Source organism: Cebus imitator, unplaced genomic scaffold (genome assembly GCF_001604975.1).
Source record: "Cebus imitator isolate Cc_AM_T3 unplaced genomic scaffold, Cebus_imitator-1.0 Scaffold375, whole genome shotgun sequence".
Taxonomy (NCBI): Eukaryota; Metazoa; Chordata; class Mammalia; order Primates; family Cebidae; genus Cebus; species Cebus imitator.
The window spans coordinates 2,146,312-2,170,988 of NW_016107690.1; the positions used below are offsets into that span (position 1 = coordinate 2,146,312).

At 59.5% G+C, this 24,677-nt stretch overlaps 1 protein-coding gene across 1 annotated transcript in view; it reads right to left on the reverse strand.

Annotated features, from left to right (window-relative positions):
• Positions 1–24,677, reverse strand: part of DOT1L (DOT1 like histone lysine methyltransferase) — a 67,113-nt gene that overhangs the window by 23,855 nt on the left and 18,581 nt on the right. Inside the window, exons 2-10 of the mRNA XM_037731026.1 lie at positions 23,356–23,399; positions 20,471–20,545; positions 16,955–17,018; positions 15,986–16,214; positions 12,488–12,582; positions 12,020–12,082; positions 5,953–6,008; positions 3,061–3,301; positions 1,445–1,559 (exon numbers count right to left, since the gene is read on the reverse strand). Coding sequence (XP_037586954.1) covers positions 1,445–1,559; positions 3,061–3,301; positions 5,953–6,008; positions 12,020–12,082; positions 12,488–12,582; positions 15,986–16,214; positions 16,955–17,018; positions 20,471–20,545; positions 23,356–23,399 — 982 coding nt within the window. The remainder of the gene's footprint in view (positions 1–1,444; positions 1,560–3,060; positions 3,302–5,952; positions 6,009–12,019; positions 12,083–12,487; positions 12,583–15,985; positions 16,215–16,954; positions 17,019–20,470; positions 20,546–23,355; positions 23,400–24,677) is intronic.

Genomic DNA, 24,677 nt, shown 5'->3' on the forward strand with positions numbered 1-24,677 from the left:
TCTCTACTACAAATACAAAAAAGTTAGCCGGGCGTGGTGGCGCACACCTGAAATCCCAGCTACTCAGGAGGGTAGACGGGAGAATCTCTTAAACCCAGGAGGTGGATGCTGCAGTCAGCTGGATCGCGCCACTGCACTCCAGCCTGAACAACAGAACAAGACTCCACCACAAAAAAAATGTTCAAGTCCTCACAAAAGCCCCAGCAGCCTGGACCCTGAGCCAGCATCTCCCCGGGTGGAGTGGGCTCTGCACAGGAGCCTCCTGAAGCAGGAGCGACTCGGCCTGGCTGGGGACTCGGCTGCGGAAGTGCCTGGGCAGCCACTGCTACTTGATGTGGCCAGAAAAGGCGCTCTCGCCATCCAGTGTGATTCCCGGGATCTCCTGTTAACGAGGAAGGCAAGGCCAGATGACACGTGTGCAGCAGTTTCTTCAAAATCCACTGTGCTGCTAGGCACAGGGGCTCACGCCTATAAACCCAGCACTATGGGAAGCCACGGCAGACAGACTGGCCAGGAAGTTCCAGACCAGCCTGGGCAACACAGACAGACCCCATGTCTACAAAAAATTAAAATAAAAAATTAGCTGGGCATGGTGGTGCACGTCTGTGATCCCAGCTACTTGGGAGGCTGAGGCAGAAGGATCACTTGAGCCCAGAGGTCAAGGCTGAGGGAGCTATGATCACACCACTGCACTCCAGCCTGGGTCAAGGATAGAGACCACATCTCAAAAAAAAACCAACAAAAACAAAAAACTAAGGTCTGAGAGGCAGGAAGAAGGGCAAACGCTCGAAACGTACACAAACAGGAACAGAACCCAACTGTGGATGTAAACTGTCGCCAGCCATGCAGAAGCATTCCTTCCAATACCTCTGACCCGAGGGCTTCGAACTGTCCTGTCAGCGACAGGTGCAGACAGGCCGGAAGGAAGCCCGCAGCCTCCCTCTGCAAGGCTGCTGTGGGGAGCCAGGGCCACTGTGGACAGTCGCTCTGGGGCTAGCTCATGTGTGCTGCAGGGAGAACCTCATGCTAATGCTCTTAGGAGCCAAACTCTGCCATGTTGAAAGAAACAGTCTCTGTTTCTATACATACAAAGAAAAGAATACAACATTTGAGTTGGAAACGTCAAAACGGATCCACGTGCACAAGCGCACACAGAGCCCCGTCCCAGCTCCACAGCTCTACTCTCCTGGACGCCGAGCCAGCCGAGGCCTGGCTTTCCAGGTGCCACTCCCTTCAGGAGGGGCAGGAAGGGCGGTTCTGGGGCCAGGCTGCGCACACAGGTTATGCCAGTATCCCTACGACAGGACCTCAGACATGAGCAGGGCCACAACTAATGGCTGCAGAGCCAGGCTGACAGGTGCTCACGGGCACGTGTAGGGTGATCAGAGCCCCTAGGGGGAGGGTCCGGACAGGAGACACCACCGCAGTACCCTGACCCAGTCACCGCGGCTGAGCGTGCGGAGAAAGCTGGCGAGATACAGCCAGAAGATGCATTCTAGGGCAGCGGGGACGGGGACCACGGAGGAGGTAACAGAACTGAGGCAGCCAAGGCTGCCTTCCTGCATGGGGCCACAGGGTTCAGGGAGGCTGGAGTGCCCCTGAGGTGTGGGAGCGACTGGGCGGGGAAACATGATGTCCTCGTGGAACCCTAAGATAATTCGGAAACACCATCGCCACACGCGCACACACACAGATATGTAAATAAACTCGCAAGGCACAGACGCACACAGAGACACGCAGGCCTGCATGCACACACAGACACATAAGCAGACCCATACGCAGACACGGAGGCACAGGGGCGCGCACACGCCGGCATGCACACTGACACGGAGGCATGCACACAGGCACAAACATGCAGACGCAGGCACGCGCAGACACGCAGGCACACGGGCGCGCACACAGACACAGACACAGGCACGCAAGCACCCCCCCAAACCCCATGGCTGTGGGGCTGTGCTGAAGGCAGCCGCAGACCCTCTGGGTTTTGTTTGGAAGACCTGAGGTGCCCACCTCGTTCTCCCCTAGCCTCTGGAGGTCTCCCTGGAGTGGAGGGCTGGGAAGCAGTCGGGAGAGAGGGGGCACCCCCAGAGCGCCCGTCTCTGAGCCCAGCGGTGGCTGTGGAAGCCACGTCCGCCGGTACAAGATGAGGTGGCGCTTGCTGCAGGGCTTGGCAAAGAGCCTGGGTGGGAGGCAGCACAACCTCCTCAAGAAGACCCCAAGCCTGCCCTGCGTCCTGCTGGAGGGCTGGCGGGGCTGGGGGGCAACGGCATGCTCAGTCTCCATGTTTAGGGGAAGGGGCAGTCCACACACTGTGGTCTGGGTCCCACCCTGACCTGCAAGACTGGAATCCAGGCAGCAGGTTCAGTTAGCTGCTCCTGAAACTACGCCAGGGCCTGAGGTTCAGAACACAGTGTCAAGGGCTCTGCACGCGCCTGGCGACCTTTCTCCGGAGGGAAAAAATAAAACACCTGAGAGCCCCACTCCTGCTCAGTATGGATGCCGAGCACCATGTGCTTGGGTCAAGAATAAAGGGGACTCTTGCCCCTCGATGGTCAGCTGGCCATAAGCGAGTTGCAGGCTCAACTCGAGAAGCTTCCAGCGCCGGGCGCGGTGGCTCATGCCTGTAATCCCAGCACTTTGGGAGGCCGAGGCAGGTGGATCACCTGAGGTCAGGAGTTTGAGACTAGCCTGGCCAACATGGTGAAACCCCATCTCTACAAAAAATACAAAAATTAGCCAGGTGTGGTGGTGGGCACCTGTGATCCCAGCTGCTCGGGAGGCTGAGGCATGAGAATTGCTTGAACCCAGGAGGTGGAGGTTACAGTGAGCTGAGATTATACCACTGCACTCCAGCCTGGGGGATACAGTGAGACTCCGTCTCAAAAAAAAGAAGATAAAATAAAAACAAAAATTAGCTGGACGTGGTGGTGCACACCTGTAGTCCCAGCTACTAGGGAGGCTGAGGCAGGAGAAACACTTGAACCTGGGAGGCAGAGGCTGCAGTGAACCAAGATTACGCCACTGCACTCCAGCCTGGGTGACAGAGCAAGACTATGTCAATAAAAAAAGAAAAAAAAAGAATGAAGAAGGACCACCTGGCTCCTGGGGGACTAAGGACCCCAAGCCTGAGCTGCCTTCTGCAGGACACCCTGCAGGGACCCCCAGGCCACCCTTCCTCAACCATGTCACAACAACACGGACCGACGAGGAGGGCGCCTTACCTTCCTTCATGTTTGCAAACCGCTCCTTCAGCTGGTGATCCACCTCAGGACCAAAGGCAAAGTTATTCACAAATATAACACTGCAAAACAATACTCCAGTTCAGTGCCATGAAAGCTCGGCTCACGGCGCAGCCAGCAGCTGCTGCTGCCAGCGCCAGGCCCTGCCCACACCCACCCGCCACCTCCAGGGCCGAGCCCACGCAGCCAAGACCACGCAGTTGAGCCCGCACGAACTAGCCCACAGGGCTAGCCCACACGGCTGAGCCCACACGACGGAGCTCATGGTGTAGGTTTCAGGTACAAGGAAAAGGCAAATTTGGCCTCTTTTGAATGGAGCTGAAATCAGAGGGGGCAGCTTCGTGGCCAAGTCACTTGTTTTGAATCTTGGTGGTTTTGGAGTCCAGCGGTTGGGGAAGGTTCACAGCAGCCCACACGGGGTGGGAAGAGCAGCTGTGACGAACCCACAGGCTGAGGGAAGAAGGCGGTGGCCAGGAACAGAGGCCCAGCAGCGGCTACAGAGAGCGCAAAGCAGAGGCTCCCGCTCAACTGCTAGAGAGACTGCGGACAGTGGGCCCCGGGCAAGGCGTCCTTGCAGCGTTTCAGACGCCCTGGCAAGGACGGGGGAACAACGGCTCCCTTCCAGGCCCAGCATTGCTTTCCCAGGCCACCGTCCCCAAATGAGGGTCATGGGGCCGCCTGTATCCCCACTCAGGACTGCACTTAGGAAGGCTAGAAGTGAAGTTGACTGTGCTCGGGCGGCCAAAGCAGGTGAGAGGCATGAGCCAGAAACACCTGGGGAACCTGGTGTTCAGAGAAAGACGCTCCACGAGGCCACCTCCAAAGCCACCGCCATCTCGGGTCAGACACGGGCAAGGGCAAACAGGCCGAGGCAAGATAGATCCTGTTACCAGTGGGCAGCCTGGGGTAGGAGCCCCTCCGGATCAAGGCCTGCACACTTTGCCTGGAGCCAGAGCGGGCTGAGCCCAGGGCCGGGGCTGCCTGACAAGGCAGTGAGTGGCAGCTCCTGGAGAGGAACTGTGAGAGCCTGGGCTGAGCCCAGATGTCAACGGGATGCCAGGAAATCGCTCGGCTTCTTCAGACTTTCTTACAAGACAGCAAGCATGGCCTGACTGCTGCGGATCGCCCTGCGCTCCCACCACAGCCCCACGGGATGGGGACACCACAGGGTCAGCACGGCTCCCTCCAGAGGGAGGGCACAGTGCCCCAACCCAAAGCAAGTTCACACAAGGGCAAACCCAGGAAACTTTTGGGAAAAGAAACTCCTATTTTCTTTTTTTTGGAGACAGTTTCACTCTTGTTGCCCAGGCTGGAGTGCAATGTGCAATGGCAGTATCTCGGCTCACCGCAACCTCCACCTCCCGGGTTCAAGCGATTCTCCTGCCTCAGCCTCTTGAGTAGCTGGGATTGAAGGCATGTGCCACCATGCCCGGCTCATTTTTTATTTTTAGTAGAGACGGGGTTTCTCCATGTTGGTCGGGCTGCCCTCAAACTCCCAACCTCAGGTGATCCGCCCACCTCAGCCTCCCAAAGTGCTGGGATTACAGGCGTGAGCCCCCGCACCTGGCTTTTTTTGTTTGTTTGAGACGGAGTCTCACTCTGTTGCCAGGCTGTAGTGCAGTGGCGCTTTCTGGGCTCGCTGCAACCTGCGCCTCTTGGGTTCAAACGATTCTCCCTCAGCCTTCCGAGTAGCTGGAGTTAACGGCACGTACCCTATGCCCCGCTAATTTTTGTATTTGTAGTAGAGACAAGAGTTTCACACCGTGTTAATCAGAATGGCCTCGATCTCTGACCTCATGATCCGTCTGCCTCGGCCTCCCAAAGTGCTGGGATCACAGGCGTGAGCCACCACACCTGGCCAAGAAACCCTCATTTTCTACTTATACCCAAAACCCTATCCCTGGGGGACACTCAACCACAAGCCACGAGCACACTCGGGAGGAAGGGGGACACAGGGAAGACGGGAGAAGTGAAGGAGTGGGGAGGACAAGGGGGGCAGGGAGGGTGGTGGGACTGGGGGAGCAGGGCCTGGCCAGCTGCTGACCCCACCTCCCCAGCATCCCCCACAAGCGCGTTGGACCTCTAGGGTCCCTGGTGGATGCAGTGGGGCGCCATGGCCATACACAGGCTGCCTGGTGGAGAGCACAGTGGCCCAGCTCACTCCCACAGAGCCAGCTACCACCAGCTACCAGGACAAACTGGTGGCAGTGGGAACAGACCTGGACAGTGCCCTGAGCTCCCGGGCCCAGGTGTGAGGGAGCAGAGGGGCAAGCCTGGGCTGGGCAGCGATGGCTTGGGATCAGGAGGGGCCGCTCCCTCAAGCAGCACTCATTGCGCTGTGTGGGTGACAGCTACTTCAGGACAGATGGACAGAGAGACAGGAAGACCCCCAGACCATGCCTGAGTGAGGAGGAAGCCCAGGACCCAGGTGAGAGCGGCCCACAGTGTCCCCAAGTCAAGGGGACAGGCAGCGGGAACAGGCTCATGCCGACAGGGGCTGATGGGGCTCTGAGGGCCCCACCCACCAGGCACGTCTGCTTTCCAGGTCCGCAGGGACTCAGCGTGAGGGAAAGGTGCCCCTCCTGTCCCTGCCGACTTCTTTTCTGCCACAATCAGCGCAGGAGCGAGGGCCCGTCCCTGGTCCCCAGTGCCATGGCCCCCGGCCGCCCGTGAGCACACCCCACATGCCCTGTACGCCCCGTGCCGGCCATACCTCGTGTTGGCAATTCGCTCCCTCCACTCTTCCGAGAGGAAATCGCCTCTCTCCAACTGGAAGAGAAGACAGGCGTGAGCGTGGACTCCCATCTCCTGGACACCCCCAGCCCGCCCCGCCCCTGTGAACAAAGAGAAATGGCATGAACCCAGCTCCGCTCGCAGGGAGGGGCAGGAGACCTGGTGCTGCCGGCGCAGCCCTGGGAGCTGCAGGCAGAAGGGCAGGTGAGAGGGACGTGCAGCGGACAGGCAGGACCTCCCGAGAAGCAGGGACAGGTCCCGTGCTCCAGCATCTACTCAGGGAGGCCAGGCCTGGCAAAGGTGACCGCGGCCACACCAACACACAACTACAGGCCACACACTGCAGGCTCCTCCAAATCAGAGGCTGCAGTCACTCCCAGGACTGGAGGCAGCCAGCAGGGGCGCCCTGAGGCAGGGCCTGCAGTCCCCACCATGCTGGGTTCCAGGGAGGGCCTGAGGGAGTCTGGGGGTGCTGGGGGCGCTGGGGGCACCCTCCGCAGCAGGCAGCAACATGGCCAGGCCGGAAAAGCCCAATGCCGAGCTCTGTTCCTCCTCACCAACCACAGGAAACACGCGCATAGAGAAGCTGGGCCACCTGTCTCCGTGGGCATCTGCCCCGAGCACCACTGACGGCCCAGTAAAAGCAGCACTGTCCCACAGCTCCACGCCATGCTCACAGCAAGGCCAGCGGCAGCCCGACGCCAGCCTACCTCCAGACCTCAAGACCAAGCACCATCCACGAGAAAACAGCTCTTATCACCCTGGCTGTCCAAAGCGGTAGCATCTGGACAACCAAGACCCCTCCTTTGAAATCCTTCCAAGACACTACCACCTCCATTCCCAGGTAACACCCCCAGGAGAGACAAAAACACGTCCGTGCCAAAGCCCGGACACAAATCCTGCAAAAGCCGACACCACTTGCCACAGCCAGAAGGCAGAAGCAGCCAACTGTCCATCAGCAGCTGAAAGACCAACACAGCAACGCACGGCCGTCCACACACAGGGACAGGACCCAGCCAGGAGCAGGGGCCAGGCACCGACCAGGCCACAGCACAGATGCACCGTGAGGACAGTGTGTGATCCCATTTCTGTGAAATGTCCATGACAGGCCCACCCAGAGACAGGAAGGGGATTCCTGCTGGGGATTGGAGAAGCTGGGGGTGAGGGCACCTCAGTCAGGTGAATCCAAGGGCCGAGGGAGGACGAGGGACACTCCTTTTCACACCGCAGCCACAGGCCTGGTGCCCCACCCAGAGTCTCTCTCAGGATGGGGAGGGAGTCCCTGAGCAGAGAAGGTCCCACAAGCAAGCCACTGGTGGCCCACCCATCCAGGCCGAGAGAGAGAAGGACACCCCCCAGGCTGGGAGGACAGGGCCACCCGTCCACTCAGACCCAGATCCAGAGGACAGGGCTGCCTGCCCCAGCCAGGAGCAGCTGCACGTCCTCCACTCTCCAGGGCCGGGGAAGCCCCTGGAAGGAGAGGACAGGATGGCAGGAGCACAGGCTGACCCTCCTGAGCCACCCTCCACGCCCGTCTCCTCCCTCTCCACATCTGACAGACTGACCCTCTCAACATCCCTCATTCCCTGTGGACCAGACACCCAGGGCATAATTCCAATTCCAAATCCTTAGCAGCACCAAGCAGATCCAGGCCCACATTGCAGGCCTGGGACCAGAAACCTGCCCTGGGATCCCCACGCTCAATGACTAGTGGCTCTGGGGCCAGAGCTGCTCCTGCAAGCACCGTGGCTCACGGGCAGGCCCTGCTTCCCTCTGAAGTCTGCAATCCCCATAGGAAGTGGGGAGCTGGGTCTCTGGGAGCCTTCCTGTGACAGTGCTTCAGGTAGCAGGACCTGGAGCCTGCCAAGCAGAGCACGGCCAAGCCGCTCCAAGGGTTTCTTCCAACATTGGAGTGAAGTGCCCACCAGAAAGGCACAAAGCGGTCAGGCAGAGCCTCTCTGACCCACCCTCCGCAGCAGGACAGATGCCAGAGGCAGAGGCCGGCGCTGACACCTGCCTTCCCCACCGCCAGGTTCTGACAAGTGCTGCCCAACCCACGAGGAATGACATCCTTTCCCCCAAATCATGCTCCTGGCAGACCTCAGGAGCCGCTGGCATGACCGCGCACACTAAACATGCATGGAATCCTGACCACAAAAGCAGCTGCACGCCAGGAGCACCTGCGCCACACAAGACATGCGCCTCAGCCATGTCGGGGACCCAGGCTCCAGCGGGTGGGGTGCTGACCCCAACGATGACAAGATGAGGCAGGAGGGGGAGCAGTGCCGGGGTGGCCCCACCACCTCACACCTATCCTCTCCTGACCAAGGCACAGCCCAGCCAGACCTCGCAGAGGAAGGCACCGCCGGCCCTCCTGGCTGTCACAGGGAACCATGGCGAGGGCTTTCATCCTCTGTGCCGGTATCCGACCGGAGTGCAGGTGGACACTGGGCCCGGGGCACCACACAGCTTCCGCAGAGGGCAGGGGACTCCAGAACAAACACCACGAGAAAGGGAAGGAGAGCTGGGCCCACAGCCCTGAGGGTGCAAGTCCCAATCAAAGCAAAGAACAGTGGAACAGAAGCCGAGGGAGCGCCACCTGGAGGCCACCAGCCAGGCGTGGCCGCGAGAGAACACTGCAGACCACGGCTCCGGCCCCCGCAGAAAACCCCTCAGCGGAGCATCAGCCAGCGGAGTCCCGCCTCGGACACACAGGATCGCAGGCCCATCGAAGGGGATGTATTCCGGGGGTGAGGGAGGCCAGGACAACACTTGAAACCCATCACAACAACCGGGTGAGGAATGGAAAGCACGGCATCGAGCCGACACCAGAAACAGCACCAAACCAACACACACCGCAAACTCAGGGCCGAGGGCTCGTCACCCACCTGACGAAGACTGTCCACACAAGCCCGCTGCTACCACGGCGCTCTGCGGCCAGGGGCTCAGCTGCCCACCAGGAGCAGGGCGGGGAAGGGTAACCGTCTTGCCCCCACAACTCACATTGCCTGGGAAAGGCCAGCCAGCACGAGGGGACGGGAAAGGGGGAGGAAATGGACATGGGCTGCGAAAGAAAAGGCAAAGTAGCCCAGGCTTGCAGACAACTCAGCCGTCAACGCAGAAAACCCCCAGGAATCGACAAGAACTCCAGGACCCACGTCACAGCAAGGCTGTGGATAAAGCATCAACGACCTCCCAGGTGCTGGCCAGAACCTGGGGCAGCAGGAACTCTTGTTCACTGCTGGGGGTGATGCAGCTAGTGTGGACACACTGAGAGGCAGTCTGGCGGTTTTTTCCACACGATCCAGCAATCGTGCTGCTTGCTCTCTGCCCACAGGAGTGCAGCTCTTACGTTCACACAGAAACCGACCCACGGATCTGTACGGCGGTGGTGTTCATAACCGCCAAATCGTGGAAGTAGCCGAGATGTCCTCAGCAAGTAAGCGGGCGAATTAACTGTGGCACACCCAGAATATGGAATACTATTCAGCAATAAAAAGAAATGGGGTGTCAAGCCCCAGAAAGACATCGGGGCAGGCGGACACGCTCACACCTGTCATCCCAGCACTTTAGGAGGCCAAGGTAGGAGGAGCACTTGAATCCAGGAGTTTGAAGCCAACCTGGTCAACACAGTGAGACTCCATTGGGTTTTTTTTTTTTTTTTTTTTTTTGGGTGAGATGGAGTCTGGCTCTATCGCCCAAGGCGGAGAGCCGTGGCATGATCTCGGCTCACTGTAGCCTCCGCTCCCCAGGTTCAAATGATTCTTCTGCCTCAGCCTCCCACGTAGCTGGGACTACAGACGTGCACCACCATGCCTAGCCAGTTTTTGTATTTTTAGTAGAGACAAGTTTTCATCATGGTAGCAAAGCTGGTCTTGAGTTCTTGACCTCAGTGATCCACCTGACCTCAGCCTCCTGAAGGGCTGGGATTACAGGCATGACCCAATTTTTTTTTAATTAGCCAGGAGTGGTACTTAATGGCTGCAGTCCCACCTACTCAGGAGAATGAGGTGGGAGGATTGCTTGAGCCCAGGAGTTCACAGCTGCAATGAACTATGATCACACCACTGCACTCCAGCCTGGAGGACAGGGGAGCCCTGCCTCTAAAAAACAAAGTTTCCAGCCACCAACTCCCTCCCTGAAGAGGCAAACAGGGACGCTGCCTGACCCCGGTGTCCCTGCCACCAGAGCCCGTGTCAGCCTCGCAGGGAAAACGGACACGCCTAGAACACGCACCCGTTTCCCCACCCAGGTGGATCTGCTCCGACCACCACAGCCAGGAAACCCGGGGCAGGACCAGCCAGCAAAGGCTCCTGATCCCGGTCAGGGACACCAGGAATAGGGCCCCAGTGCCCTGACTCTGGCCTTCACTTGTGCTGGGGGATAGTGTGGAGGGGTCTGAGCTGTGTGCCGCGGCACACACTAGGCAGGACGCATACCCACTCGCTCCCTCAATGCCTCCTTCTCCCTGTGAGGTGGTGGCAATGGCAGCAATGCCAAGGCCTCACAGCAATCTGAGGGAGGCCCAGCAGACAGGCCCACAGAGGGTGCCTCAGCAGGGAGCTCCCAACAGACAGACAGGTGCACAGCCCCAGCCACGCCTCCACCCACCTGGCAGAGAGGCAGACACTTGGCGGCCCTGCCTGGCAGGGCTGGAACCGTATGCCGCCCGTGTCCATCAGGCGCCCTCTGAACTGAGAGAACTGGCTGACAACAACAGGACCCCTGGGGAGTCTGAGCCTGCTTCTGCAACTGTGTTGTCAGGGCCACCTGGGATCAGGCCTTGCCACGTTCCATCGTGAGCTGCTGTGTGGGCAGTTTAACCCCTGCGCCATCGTCCTCCCAGGGTGGTGACTGGGTGCCTGCCCTGCCCAGCACTCCTTCCACCTTCTCAGGGAGGCCTCTCAGGATTCGAGGAGCTGCAGACTCTGGGGCCGCCCTGTGCTCCAGGGGCTCCAGGTCTAGAGCAGGAAGCATCCTCCTTCCCGCAGCCCCCAGACTCCGAGCCGCCGCCAATCCACACCACAGGAGCAGGTGCACCAGCACCAAGCCACAGCGCAAGAGGGCGCGGCAGGGATGGAATCTGCTGGTCTGGGGCATTGCTGGGAGGCTGGGCGCTATCAGCCCACGCCACAGGTGAGTGCCTGAGCGACTGGGACCAGGAGGGAGAGAACACAGGAGGAAGAAGCAGCCAGTTCTGCAAGCACGGCCCCTATGTGGAAAGGTCCAGGGCGGAGCCTGGGGTCTAAGGACTCAGCATGGGCTGGGAAGAGGTCTGAGGATGACACAAGAGCGGCAGCTGCTCCTGAAGCTCTGGCCCAGTAATCACCCCCCGGGTTAGGGAAACCAACCTTCCTACTCTCTAAAGAGCATCCCCTTCCCACTGCCACTCAGCCAGCCATAGAACAAGGAGCACATGCCCCACAGGCACCGGCCACGTGTGGGCACCATCCGCAGGGTCCATGGGAGAAATCCCACAGAGACCAGCCACGTGCAGGCACCATCCACAGGATCCACAAGAGGAATCTCACAGGGACCGGCCACATGCAGGCGCCATCCACAGGATCCTCAGGAGGAACAGCTTCCTCGGCAAGGGTATTATGACAGGGCAGAGAGAACACTGCCCACCCCAAGGTCGCAGGCTTGTCATGAAGAACATGGCACTGAGGACCAGGAACCCGTCCAAACAAGGCTGTCCTCAGTGAGGCATGACACCCCAAGGACGCTGCAGCTGGCCTACAACCTGGCCGGCCACACAGGCCTCTGCTCCAGAGCCCCAAGACCGTTTCCTGCACCACCTCTGTGCACCGCAGGCTGCCAAGGGACAGAGGCCATGTCCCAGACGACAGGAGGCATGGTGCCAATAGAGGTGCCCACTGCCAGCTCAGAGACCATGCCCAGGCAGCCCTACGACAACCAGAGAGGACTCCACAAGGGGCACCACGTGCCAACGGCCACGTGCCAACAGCGGCCAGAAAGGAGGGGCTGAAAGGGGGCGGGGCAGGGGCGGGGCCAGTGATGGGAGGGGGCGGAGCGATGGCACTCACTGTGTATTCTGCATGCTTTTTTCCATACCATTTCATCCACTTCCTGAACTCGCGGTCCATGGTCTGGAAGGAAAGAAACCAAACACCCGTTAAAAACTCTCAGGGCAACGGGGCCTTAACAGGTCCGCCCACGCCAGCGCCCAAACCACCCCAGGCACTTCTCGGCGGACTGTGCCACAAGGTGGAGCCGAGCGCCTCCTGCCTCACTGGTGGAACGCAGCGTGAAACAGGCTCGGAGACACCCCCACGGCGCTAGGGCAGGCCTGGAGGGCCGGCCTGGGATGGGCCTTGAGGGTGCCCGGGCACTGCACTCTCAGGCACACCCTGCAGGCAGCCAAGACATCCCGGGCCTGGAAAGAATGCCACCCAGACTCGAGGTCCCACAGCAGTGGGGTGCAGGCACCCAGGGCGTCACCTTCTCTGAGAGTCCCCTGCCTCCAACACATCCCGGCCTGCAGCCCCGCTCACCTCCGCATACTTGGCCGGGATGTCTGCTTTCTCGACGCCATAGTGATGTTTGCAGTTGGTGGCGGCGGCGACCTGGAGCACAACCTGGCCCACACCTGTGATCAGAGAGATCCATCAGACACCACACACGCTCAGGCGTCATCTGGGAGGTCATGCCAGCTCAGGGACACAGGCCACAAAATTACGGCCACGGAGACCCACAGGGGAGGCCACGAGTCTCCTCACATATGCGATGCTCTGAGGTCACTTAGGATACATCACAAAGACCAGGCCCCAAGTGGAGCCCCCACGAGTGGACAGCCATCATGACACATCATCCATGAACATGAGTTGGTGGCCCCCAGAGCCAGATTCCATTTTGAGTCTAAGGGCCCCATGTGGGGTTCACTGTTCAGACAGGCAGGGCTGCCTGAGACGCGGCAGGTCTGGAAACGCTCCTGTCCACCCCAAATCATCCCTGCAGCACCACCACAGAGACACACAGCAACATGGCTGATGAAACCTGACGGCGCCCAGGAAGGCTCCTGAGCGGGATCTGAGGCTCGACGTGGGGTGGGAGAGGCAGTGAGGAGCCCCCTGCAGCCAGGACAGGCTCCCCACTACTGCGGTTTCACAGCATCAGTGCACAACGCAGTAGTACCCGGCTCTGAGGGTGGAGGAGGGAACTGGGGCTATAGATGCGCCAGCAACAGTAGAGCAGTGGCAGCTGCACACACCGGGGGCATCAAGACCCCTCTCCTCCCCTGCTAAGCAGCTCTGCACTCCAGAGACTGGGCATGAACCATGGCACGACCACGGTGGCCACAGACCGCCACCACCACACCAGCAGGAAGGGAGGTATAGACGGGCACCACACCAGCGGGGAGGGTGGCACAGACGGGCACACCAGGGGGGAAGGAGGCACAGACAGGCACACCAGCGGGGAGGGAGGCACACCAGCGGGGAGGGAGGCACACGGCGAAGGCGGGAGCTGTGCCAACAAGTGCTAGGACATCGTCTAAAACACAGGAGCCTTTTTAATTTTTTTTGGTTTTTTTTGAAACGGGGTCTGGCTCTGTTGCCCAGGCTGAACTGCAGTGCTGCGATCCTGGCTCACTGCAGTCTCCACCTCTTGGGCTCAAGCAATCCTCCCACCTGAGCTCCCAAACGGCTGCGACCACAGGCCGGTGCCACCATATCCAGTCATTTTCTGTTCTTTGTAGTTGAGATGGGGTCTCACTATGTCACCCAGACTGGTTATGACCCAGACTCAAGCAGCCCTCCGACTTCACCCTCCCAAAGCACTGGGATTACACACAGGAGCTACCCGGCACGGTCTCAGCTCACTGCAACCTCTGCCTCCCAGGTTCAAGCGATTCTCATGCCTCAGCCTCCCCACAGCGCTATATGCGCTCGCCACCACACCCAGCTAATTTTTTTCTTTTTAGTAGAGACTAGGTTTCACCATATTGGCCACGCTGGTCTCAAATTCTTGACCTCAGGTGAGGAGGTCACCCACCTCAGCCTTCCAAAGTGCTGGGATTACAAGTGTGAGCCACTGCACCCAACCGATACGTGTTATTTTTATTGCAGTTTTTTTTTAACTTGAAAATAAAAAATAAAAAAAAAAGGCCGGGCATGGTGGCTCATGCCTGTAATCCAAGCACTTTGGAGGCCAAGGCGGGCAGAATCACCTGGGGTCAGGAGTTCAAGACCAGCCTGACCAACATGGTGAAACCTCTTTATAATAAATAAATAAATAAATAAATAGACCAGGCGCAGTGGCTCACGCCTGTAATCCCAGCACTTTGGGAGGCCCAGGTGGACAGATCATGTGGTCAAGAGATTGAGACCACCCTGGCCAACGTGATGAAACCCCTTCTCTACTAAAAACATAAAAATGAGCTGGGTGTGGTGGGGCGCACCTGTAGTCCTTGCTACTCGGGAGGCTGAGGCAGGAGAATCGCTTGAACCAGAGAGTCGGAGGTTGCAGTGAGCTGAGATCACGCCACTGCATTCCAGCCTGGTGATAGAACAAGACTGTCAGATAGACAGACAGAGACGGGAGTCCTGCCATGCTGACCAGGCGGGTCTTGGGCTCCTGGCCTCAAGCAATCCTTCCATCTCAGCCTTCTAAGTGCTAAGATTACTGGCAGGAGCCATCACGTCTGGTCTATGAAAGGTCCTCTTGGTGCCTGCCCTCAGGGCCCCCCTCCCCTACATCAGAGCCAGGACTGTTGGAAGCGGGGCTCACACACCTACAGGCACAGGTTTACATGTCCACTGAGGTTCAAGGGGCCCAGAGATAGCCTAGACGCTGCGGAGAAGGGGCCTCCACCGTCTGACCCTTGACAGCTGGTGACCCAGTCAGCCCTGCGGCCTGGATAGGATTGTCCTATCAGAAATTAATCAGGCTAGCCAGGTATGGTGGCTCACGCCTGTAATCCCAATACTTTGGGAGGCTGAGGTGGGCGGATCACAAGATCGGGAGATCGAGACCATCCTGGCTAACACAGTGAAACCTCCATCTCTACTGACAAAAAAGATTAGCCAGGTGAGGTGGTATGCGCCTGTAGTCCCAGCTACTCGGGAGGCTGAGGCAGGAGAATCGTTTGAACTCAGGTGGTGGAGGTTGCAGTGAGCCGAGATCGAGCCATTGCAATCCAGCCTGGGTGACAAAGTGAGACTCCGTCTCAGAAAGTAAGAAGAGAATGAAAAGAAAAGAAAGAAATTGGGCTAACGTGGCTACTCATGTGCTGACCGTTCACCTGTGCCTCGTTCAGGCCACACGGGTGCTGAAGACAGAGCCATGAACCCACACCTGGGGCCCTGCCTCAAGGAGCCCCACTGCGCTGCGAGAGGGGACACCTCACAAGCAAAGCCTGTCAGAGCCTGAGCGCAGGGAGAGGCTGAAACAACGCCAGTAGCTGGGAGGTGGTCTGTGGGGACTTGACGAGACCACCCTGAGCTCCAACCTGGGAGAGGCAGGACATGGCCCAGACACAGGGGTACCGAGGAAGGCTGGGGATGCAGGGAGGGCACAAGGCCCTCCAGGAGTCCCAGGGACCTGGGGTTTTCCTCTGCATGGACCTTTCCAGCTGCTGTGGAGGGAGCAGATGTGCCTGGGGAGGGGCCGCTACCAGCTGCAGGCTGCCGGCATGGGTGGGGGACCGCACTGGGGCCCAGGCTAAAGAGCACAGCTCCTGGGAGTGAGCACAGAGGGTGCACAGGTCCTGCTCCCCTGCTGGCGGGGAGCAGGGGAAAAGCAGTCTCCAGGCACCTGGAAGGAGGGGGACAGTCTGGGAACTGCTGGGTTCCTGCGATTTCTCCCCTCTAGGTGGAGACCCAGGCTCCAGGAAGGTCAGGGCCAAGAAAAGGAACGGACCCGAAGTGGGGCGGAGGAGTGGGGAAGGAAGCGCCGTAGACGCCAGCATCGCCAGACCCTGCTAAACTCTTCTCCACGCAGGCACGGGGCAGGCACAGGGCGTGTGGGCTAAGCACACGGCGGGCGGCACTCACCGCTCCCTAGGTCCACAAACAGGTCATCGTCGGTCATCTTGATCTCGTCGATCATCTGGGCCACCAGGTCGAAGGAGGTCTCCCCGTACACCTCGGGGGAGAAGGGCTCGTAGTTGTTGAGCTTCTCAGGGTCGGTCACCGAGTGGTTGTAGACCTGCTGCAGGATGTGGCGCAGAAGCCCGGTGGACGGCCGCGTGTTCAGCTTCATGGGTTGCGTGGTGCCCTTCCACTGCGGACGTAGGGTGGCCGGCCACGCCACGTGAACCGTCTGGCCACAGGCCACCCCAGCCCCTCTGCCCGAGCCCCGGGCCCTTTCCCAGTGGAAGCAGCCTCGCCAGCCCCACTGAGGAGGGCCCAGTGAAGCCACGCTGTCCCCACCAGGGCCTCCCTCCATGGCGAGACCTTCAAGAGCTTCCTGTCCTCACACACCAGGGACCACAGAGCTTTCTAGAACATGGGAAGCGGCACACTTCCCGTTACACCCTAGCTGGTGTGTCTGCCGTCCTTTGTGAGGAAAGCTTCACAAGACATGGCAGGACTGGGGAGCCCCAGGGTGCAGCCCAGGCCGCATCCAACCTGAGGAAGGTGAGCAGCATGGGGGAGGTCCGAGGGGAAGGCTGCATTCACATGGCCCAGGGAGGATAGGGACTCCGCCTCTGCTGGGGCCCTCGGGGACAACCCAGGGGTGCAGAGGCATGTGCGGACATCACAGCCTCGGGGCCCTGCCTCAGCACACAAACCATAGACGGCTCTGCGATGCCACATGGCTACAGCGCGCAGCTGGCCCAGCCCACGGGCACACAGCCCGGCCTCAGCAGCACCCCACTCGCCCACAGGCCACAGGCCCCCACGTTCCAATGCCCGAGGGCTCTAAGGGGGAGCCCTGTGCCCCTAGGAGATGACGCCAGGGGTCTGGAGGGGTCTGGGAGCCGGGCACTGCTGCCCCCCCGGGCAGGACGCGCCCCTTACCAGCTGGTGGATGCTGTCGATGGCACGGTTGTACTTGTCACAGAGCCTCTGCATGCTCTCAAAGCTAAAAAAAGCAAGGGAAGGGCCTGGTCATACGGGCCAGAACCAGCTGCATGCACAGAGGGGCTGGTATGTGGACAGGGCAGGCTCTGAGGTGTGGTCCCCTCCCAACAGCCAGCTGGCCCAGATTCCTCCAGCAGAAGCCTGGCTTTCCGTCCCGATGTCCCGATGCAGGGGTACAGGCAAGGGGACCCCCAGAGTCCGGTGCAAGGAAGCACTGGACCCCGAGGCGGCTGCACCCGCCCAGGTGCCCACGCAAAGCCCAGGTCCAGGTGAGCTGGAGGCATGAGGAGAGGAAGAGCGCTCAAGGGGGACCAAGGCCAGCCCCCCAGAGTGGGAACCCCTGGGTCTGGCCTTACAGGGTCTTCCTTCCCCTGGCTGGGAAGAGCCACCAGCAATAGAGGCAGAGGAACGGCCGCAGTCCTGGGGACCAGGAGGCCTCTGCCTGGGCAGGTGCAGGAGGAGGGAGCACTAAAGGTCGGTGCCCCCCCCACCCCACCTGCACTGCTCTGTGCGTATGTCCCTCTGAAGCCCCAACTCTTTCACGTATCAGCAGTGGGTCACATCAGACACGGCATGGCAGGGATGACAGTGACACTCAGCCCCCGCCCCCACCGGCAACAGCTCTGCCCGGAGCCCTAGGACGCAGGGCCAGCCTTCACTACCCAAGTGCGTGTGCCCAACAACCCTCTAGGGCAGAGCCCATCCGGCAGCAGGGAGTACCCAATGTCCGTAGTGCACGTGAGCCATAGGAAACGTGGGCCACGCTGCCCAGCCAGGCCTGGGCTCGGGGGACTTCTAGGCCGGGGGCAGGCCAGCTGCAGGGTCTGCCCAGCCCAGTTTGTCCGCTCCGGACCTGGTTACTTGCTCATCTTCCCAGGCTGTCAGGCCCATCGGCAAAACGCGGGCAACAGCATCCGTTCCACCTCCTCACAAGGCGCCAGAGCAGACCGAGAGATAGGAGGAGGAGGGTGGCCTGTCCCGGGAACACTGTCAAACACGTGGCTCTCATCAGGGACCCCAGGAATGCGGCGAGGCAAGCAACAGATGGGGGCAGGGACTGCTCGGCACCCTGCAATGTCCAGGATGGTCCTCCCAGAGAACGACCTGACCCCCTTGTCCACGTCCCCAGCGCCCGGGGGTCTGCAGCTATGGGACGGCAGAGGGCTGGGGGCTCTTTCCTCCACCTCCTCCCGCCCCAGCCCCAGCCCCAGCCCCATGCTCTTCCTGCCCCGTCCTGGCTGCCCTGAATTAACCTGGGCACTGCATATGTCCAAGTTTCACACATTGCCTTCCTCCCAGGAAAACCCGAGCACCACAGGCTGAGTTCGTGCTTTCCTTAAGCAGCAGCTCAGAGGATAAAGCAAGAGAACTTAAGAGCAGCAAACGCCAAGAACAAGACCCTGCGACAGCCCCAGGGAGCACAGCCACACGGGACCCGGATCACGTGGAGCATGAAGGACAGAGGGTGGAGGCAGCCCAGGCAGAGCGATGGGTCAGTAGTCAGCGCAGACCTGGGTCTGCGAGCAGCATCTGGCCGGGACCTGCCTCCCGCCACGGGAAGGAGAAAGACGAACTGGCAGAGCCAGCCCACTGCCTCCTGCCTTCCCCACGGCCCCGGGAGAAGTGCTGGCCGCCAACTTCCACACTCACCTTCAGCCGACAACCAGACCCCTCCCAAAACACCTCTGGAGGCTCCCTGGAAGAGACACCTCCTGGCAGGAGGTGCAAATGCAGGTGCAGGAGGAACCAGGGCTGCTCTTGGCCTGATGCCCTAATGGCTCGGTCCCTCAGGTGCCCCTGCCAGCATCTCAGGGGCATGGAGAGAGAATGAGGACCACCCACCGCCCAGTCGGTCCCAGATATCTTTTTAGCCTTGTGAAGGGGAAGGACGCCACATACCCACGTGCCGGGGCGCCGTGAGCACAGCGTCGGACACACTCGCTGCTCAGAGCCAAGGCACAGGCCGGCCACACACAAGTGAGGCATGGCACAGCCGCCCCTGGGTTACCACCAAAGGGGTAAGCCCGGACACTACCCACCCAAGGGGTCTCCAGTTCCTGACAGAGCTCCTGATTCCCGGAAACTTCTAGGTGACAGGAGCATCTTCTGTTCTAAGGAGGCAACCTGCGGGGCCCCTGGGTGAGGTAAAGCTGCGGTAGGAAGCTTAGAGAGGGAACTGGAGATGGAGGCAGCCATCAACCAGGCCTCCGAGAAGCTCGCATGAAACCCAGGAAAGGATGCGGAGCACTTCCGGGCTGGTGCATCCCACCTCCACGGACATCAGCAAGGCCTCAGAGAAGCCTCCAAGAAAACCCAAAAATACAGGATGCGGAGTGCTTCCAGGCTGGTGCATCCCGCCTCCACGGAGGCAGCTCTGTGTGGCCCTGCAGACCCCCTCTGTGCACCCTGCCGCGTTCATCTGCATGCTGCATCACACCTTATACTAACTACACCAGGAAGAGCCCAGCACACCATCACGCCTGATGAGGGGTCACGGGAGGTCCCGACGTGCAGGGCAAGTGGCGTAACGTCCACAGCAGCAGGTCGGCACGGAGGACCTGTGCCAGCAGCTGGGCCCCAAGTGAGCACAACGCACTACTTCTCCGCTTGTGGGACAGCAGGGTGCTGAGCAGGGAATGGGCAGGGCTCGAGGGAGAGGCACAGGCCCTCCAGATTTACTGAGGCTGAGACCCTGACAGCAGACAAAGAAGTCCCTCCCACACGCCCGTGAGGGCAGAGAGCAGGTAGAGCGTGCTCAGCCCGTGAGGGCGTCAAGGGCCCTGGGCTTGACTGGTGGGGCGCGGAGAGCGGCTCACTTAAGCTCAGGATAGAAGAGCTCTCGAGGGAAGACAACGCTGTTGATTTCAGACCTCCCAAGAGCTGAGAAAGGCTCGAGCCTGGAATGTCTTCGTACTCAAAGAAAAACAAAGCACTTCCCAGCCAGCATTCCAGAGACAGCCCTGCCCCTCTCCACCCACAAGACCCTCCTCAAAGACCCAGGAGCCGCCAGGGAGCACTGCTAACGCCTGCTAAGGCGGCCACAGGGCTGGAGACACAAGGAGACCAAACCCAACTGAGATCCAAACGGAGTGGCCGAAGAGCCTAGGGCCGCCCAGGCCTGGCCAGTGGCACGGCCTCAGGCAGGAACGCGGACTTCTGGCCGCCAGCCCCCAACTATAAAAAGAGCGATTACTAACGCGGGCTGACTCCACACATGCCAATTCCACTTTCCACAACCGGAGTTTCCAATTCTGTCCTGGCTCTGACCGCCTTTGCCAAGAGTTGATAAACATTTCCTACCAAAATAACTTGATGGTGGCCACAGCCAACTCTAAAAGGAAATTTCAGATCAACTTGCAGCATCTAAAAGCTAATTATAGGCTGCGCTGTCCCGCCCTCCCCAGCAGCCAAGCCTGTCCTGGGAGAGGAGCAGCCCGGCAGGACTCTGCTTACCTTTTGGTGTCATAGTCAATTAAAACGTAATTCTCCATAGCGAGCTTGAGATCTGGGATTTCTTCACAGACCCATCTGAAATACAGCAGCAGAAACGATCATGAGGGGTTTGCTGGTTTGAGACAGAGTCTCGGCTCTGTCGCCCCACTGGAGTGCAGTGTTGCGATCTCAGCTCACTGAAACCTCCACCTCCTGGGTTCAAGTGATTCTCTTGCCTCAGCCTCCCGAGTAGCTGGGACTACAGGCCCGTGCCACCACACCCAGCTAATTTTTATATTTTTTAGTAGAGACGGGGTTTCACTGTGTTGGCCAGGCTGGTCTCGAACTCCTGACCTCATGATCTCCACCACGGCCTCCCAGAGCTCTGGGATTACAAGTGTGAGCCACCGCGCCCGGCCCACATCTGCTCTTAAGCACTGCGCCCTCTCAAACAGAACATAATCACCACCACTCCAGTCAAAGTGGACAGAGAAAGGAGGCGCGACTTCAAAACAAAGGCTACGATGTTTACCATGAAGCTGTGAATGAGCCACACAGATTTTACATGGCTTCAGGGTCACATACGGGTGGCTCTGGGGAGCTAAGTGAACTCACATGCTACAGCGCTGGTCTAGGAAGCCACTGGCCACATCAGAGTTTGAAAAGCAACTGACTGACAAAAAGCTGAAGACAACCGTAATTTGAAGAATTAACTAACGCCAAAATAGGCAGAGCTTCATCAACAAACACTGCCAGGAAAAAAAAGAGCCAGAGGGGGCTCCAGACTAAGAGATGGAAACACAGCAGCCATCACAATGCGATACTGAAAGCGATCCTGAAAGGGGCGCTGTCCCCACAGAACTTACAGGCAGTAAGAAGAAAATCAGCGCTACTATGAAAATGGGGCCAGGCCTGTAGCACCAGTACTTTGAAAGGCCGAGATGGGCGGATCACTTGCAGTCAGGAGTTCAAGGTAGGCCTGGCCAACGAAACACAAAAATTAGCCAGGCATGGTGGCACACACCTGTAGTCCCAGCTACTTGGAAGGCTAAGGCAGAAGAATCGCTTGAACCTGAAAGGTAGAGGTTGTAGTGAGCTGAGATTGCGCCACTGTACTCCAGCATGGGCAACAGAGCAAGACTCTCTCAAAAAAGGAGGGACGGGGAAGAGGGGAGGGAAGGGTATGCCGGTAAATCCAACAGCCTCAGTGAGATGAACACAACCCAAGAGCTGAAAAAGGCATCACAAGAGCTGAAGGACACAAATCACGAAACCAAAACTGACACAAGAAGAAACGACATCTCCAAAAGCTCTACACCTGTAAAAGATTTTACTTCCCACAAAGATGGCTCCAGGCCCCGATGGCTTCACTGGTGAATTCTCTCAAACACTGACAAGATATGACACTAAACCTACGGAAACTTCTTCAGAGTTTCATGCAGCCAGCGTCACCACGACACTAAAACCGTAGACACACAAAGGACAGGAAAGAAAGTCAAGACAAGAAAAGAAACAGCAGCTCAACATCCCTTACAAACACACCCCACAATCCCTTAAAAACGTGAGGAAACTGCACAGTGGCACCTCACAACCTCCTGCAGCACCTCCCAGGGAGGAAAAGCTGCTTCACTCTAAAATGAGTCACTGCAATGCACCAAAGGAACCAGGACAGAGATCTGAGCAGCCTGGCGTGGGCAGGCACGGAAAACGCACAGGACAGCAACTGGCCAGCACAATCTCGGACCCTGAATGCAAACAGAAACCCATACACAGCGAGGCAGCCGGCTCCCAGGAGAACACTACAGCTGGGCTGGGGCTGGGCTGGGGCCCAGCTGCCTGATGCAGAGCCCTCCCTCCAACCATAACACCAGGCTTCTTTCACAAAGAACAAAGAAGGAAGGGCAACAGAGCAAGACTCTCTCAAAAAAGGAGGGACGGGGAAGAGGGGAGGGAAGGGTATGCCGGTAAATCCAACAGCCTCAGTGAGATGAACACAACCCTACTCCACCGCCTGGTCCACAGATGATGACATTAAAAAGAAGCAGATCCCACATTCTAAGCATGGACCCTGGGTGAGGCCCACCCTGGCCGACCTACAAAAATGGCTTCACTTAATCCTCCAACAACTTGGCCAGGGGAGGCTGCCCGGCCCCAACAGTGAACCACAGGGCCTTGGGAGCCAGGGCCTGGCACGGAGCCAGGGCCTGGCACGGAGCCACGGGCCAAGAGGAGCTCGGCATGGCCCTCGTGGCAGTCGCAGGCCTGGGCAGATGCTGGGCGTGTGCACGGGCAGTGGCCTCACAGCACAGCATGCTAAGGAGCAGCCCAGCAGGACGCCAGGGCCCCACGGACATGTGCGGCCTCCCCGCAGGTGGACACAATGAGGTTCTGCCCCTGAGCACATGAGACACACAGAATGCCGGCCAGCATGGCAGCTTCCCTGTGGACAGCAGAGCGGCACCCTGGAAGGCCCCCCCGTGCTGTCACCACAGACTCTGGAACCCAGGCTGGGAGTTCACAAGGACAGGGCGGCCTCCTCCTCCTGCCCATCCAAGTCGCCCCGGAATGCACCCCTCTGCACCCATGGGACACAGACACAGGAGGCCGTTGAGGGCGCGTGGGAGTGAAGCTCAGCCCAAAACCCACAGAGCAGAGACTAACAGGGAGGCAGAAGAGGGCAGGGCAATGCCCCTGGAGGCCCCGCTGGACACCCCAACTCAGGACTTCTACACCCACTGGCCAGGAAGGGAGCTGGGAGAAGCAGCTCTGCCCGTCCCTGGGTCACCCCACTCTGCTTCGCAACACCTCCAGGAGCCTACGCCTCGGGAGCCGCCCCACAGCGTCTGCAGAGCACGGGTGTCCACAGAACTGAAGACCCCCCGACGGGCCCTCAGGCCTGCACTCACCGGATGGTCTCGATGATTTCATGAGCAGCATCATGATGTTTGTCCTGAAAAAGAGAGAGAGAGGTCAGAGACGCAGAGCCATCCTCCACCCCCGTGACCCCACCGCTTCTTGCCGGACCAGCGCCGCCGCCAACTTCCCGTCTCATTCCCCCACTGGTGTAGCTCTCATGCCCACCACCCAGCCGGGGCCACCAGACAAGCCCACCGCCCAGCCGGGACCACCAGACAAGCCCACCGCCCAGCCGGGGCCACCAGAGACACTCCTAGACCCTGGACCACACAGGGAACAGGGACCTTGCCGGGGACCTATTCCTGGCACGCCGTGTCCTACCACAGGGAGAGGCCTGGGGTGGAGTCTACAGCCCCCACCCTGCTCCTCTCCCACCCTTAAGCAAACAGCCGCCCCAAGCTCCACTCCATGGTCCCCCCCTTTTCTCCCTGGAGGTCAGATGATTCCTCCACACACCCCGAGCCCCTGAGGACACGCTCCACAGGCCCACCAGGAACCGCTCCAGCCTGGGAGCTCCTGCCTGGCTGGGAATCCTGCTTCTGCAAAGGCCCGGTACGTGACTGCAGGTGATGGAGCCTCCATGGGGCCTGATTCCACGGGACCGGCCTAAGAAACAGCAAGAGCACATGTCTTTTTTATAAAAATAAACACTTTTTAAAAAAATCACCGTTAGGCAACCACTGTAGTAATCACAGCTGCGGACGTGACCCGCGGGAGGCTGCGGTCCACGGCGAACCGTCAGAGGCGGCCCAGGCAGCCTCAGCATGCCTCTCCCAGGGCAGAAGAAAACCAACCAACGGGGCACCTGTGGACGCCACCTGACAAAACACAAGGCCAGTGTCACCACAGTGAGACACGCAGACGCCACGAGCCTCCCAAGGCCCAGCCCCATCTGTGAGCTCCTGCCAGGACGCAGACCCTCAGTGTAACACAGAGAAGACCAGCCCGGCCCGACTGAGGGGCGCCACACAGAGCCCCGGTTGGCTCTCCTCCAAAGTCCAGACCATGGGAGACCCCCGGCTTTCCTTATGCAGGAAGGGACCAGCCAAGATGGGGGAGACAGGAGAGGCAAGGGCTCATGGCAGTGCCGGGCTGGGGACCCTCCTGGTTCGGATCAGGGCGCTGTGAGGAGGCGAAGCGGGCTACGTGAAAACTCTGTGTGTGGTGTTTTGCAATGTTTTCTTAAGTCTAAAACCATTTCAGGCCGGGCGCAGTGGCCCATGCCTGTAATCTCAGCACTTTGAGAAGCCAAGGAGGGCAGATCACCTGAGGTCGGAGGCTCAAGACCAGCAAGACCAACATGGAGAAACCC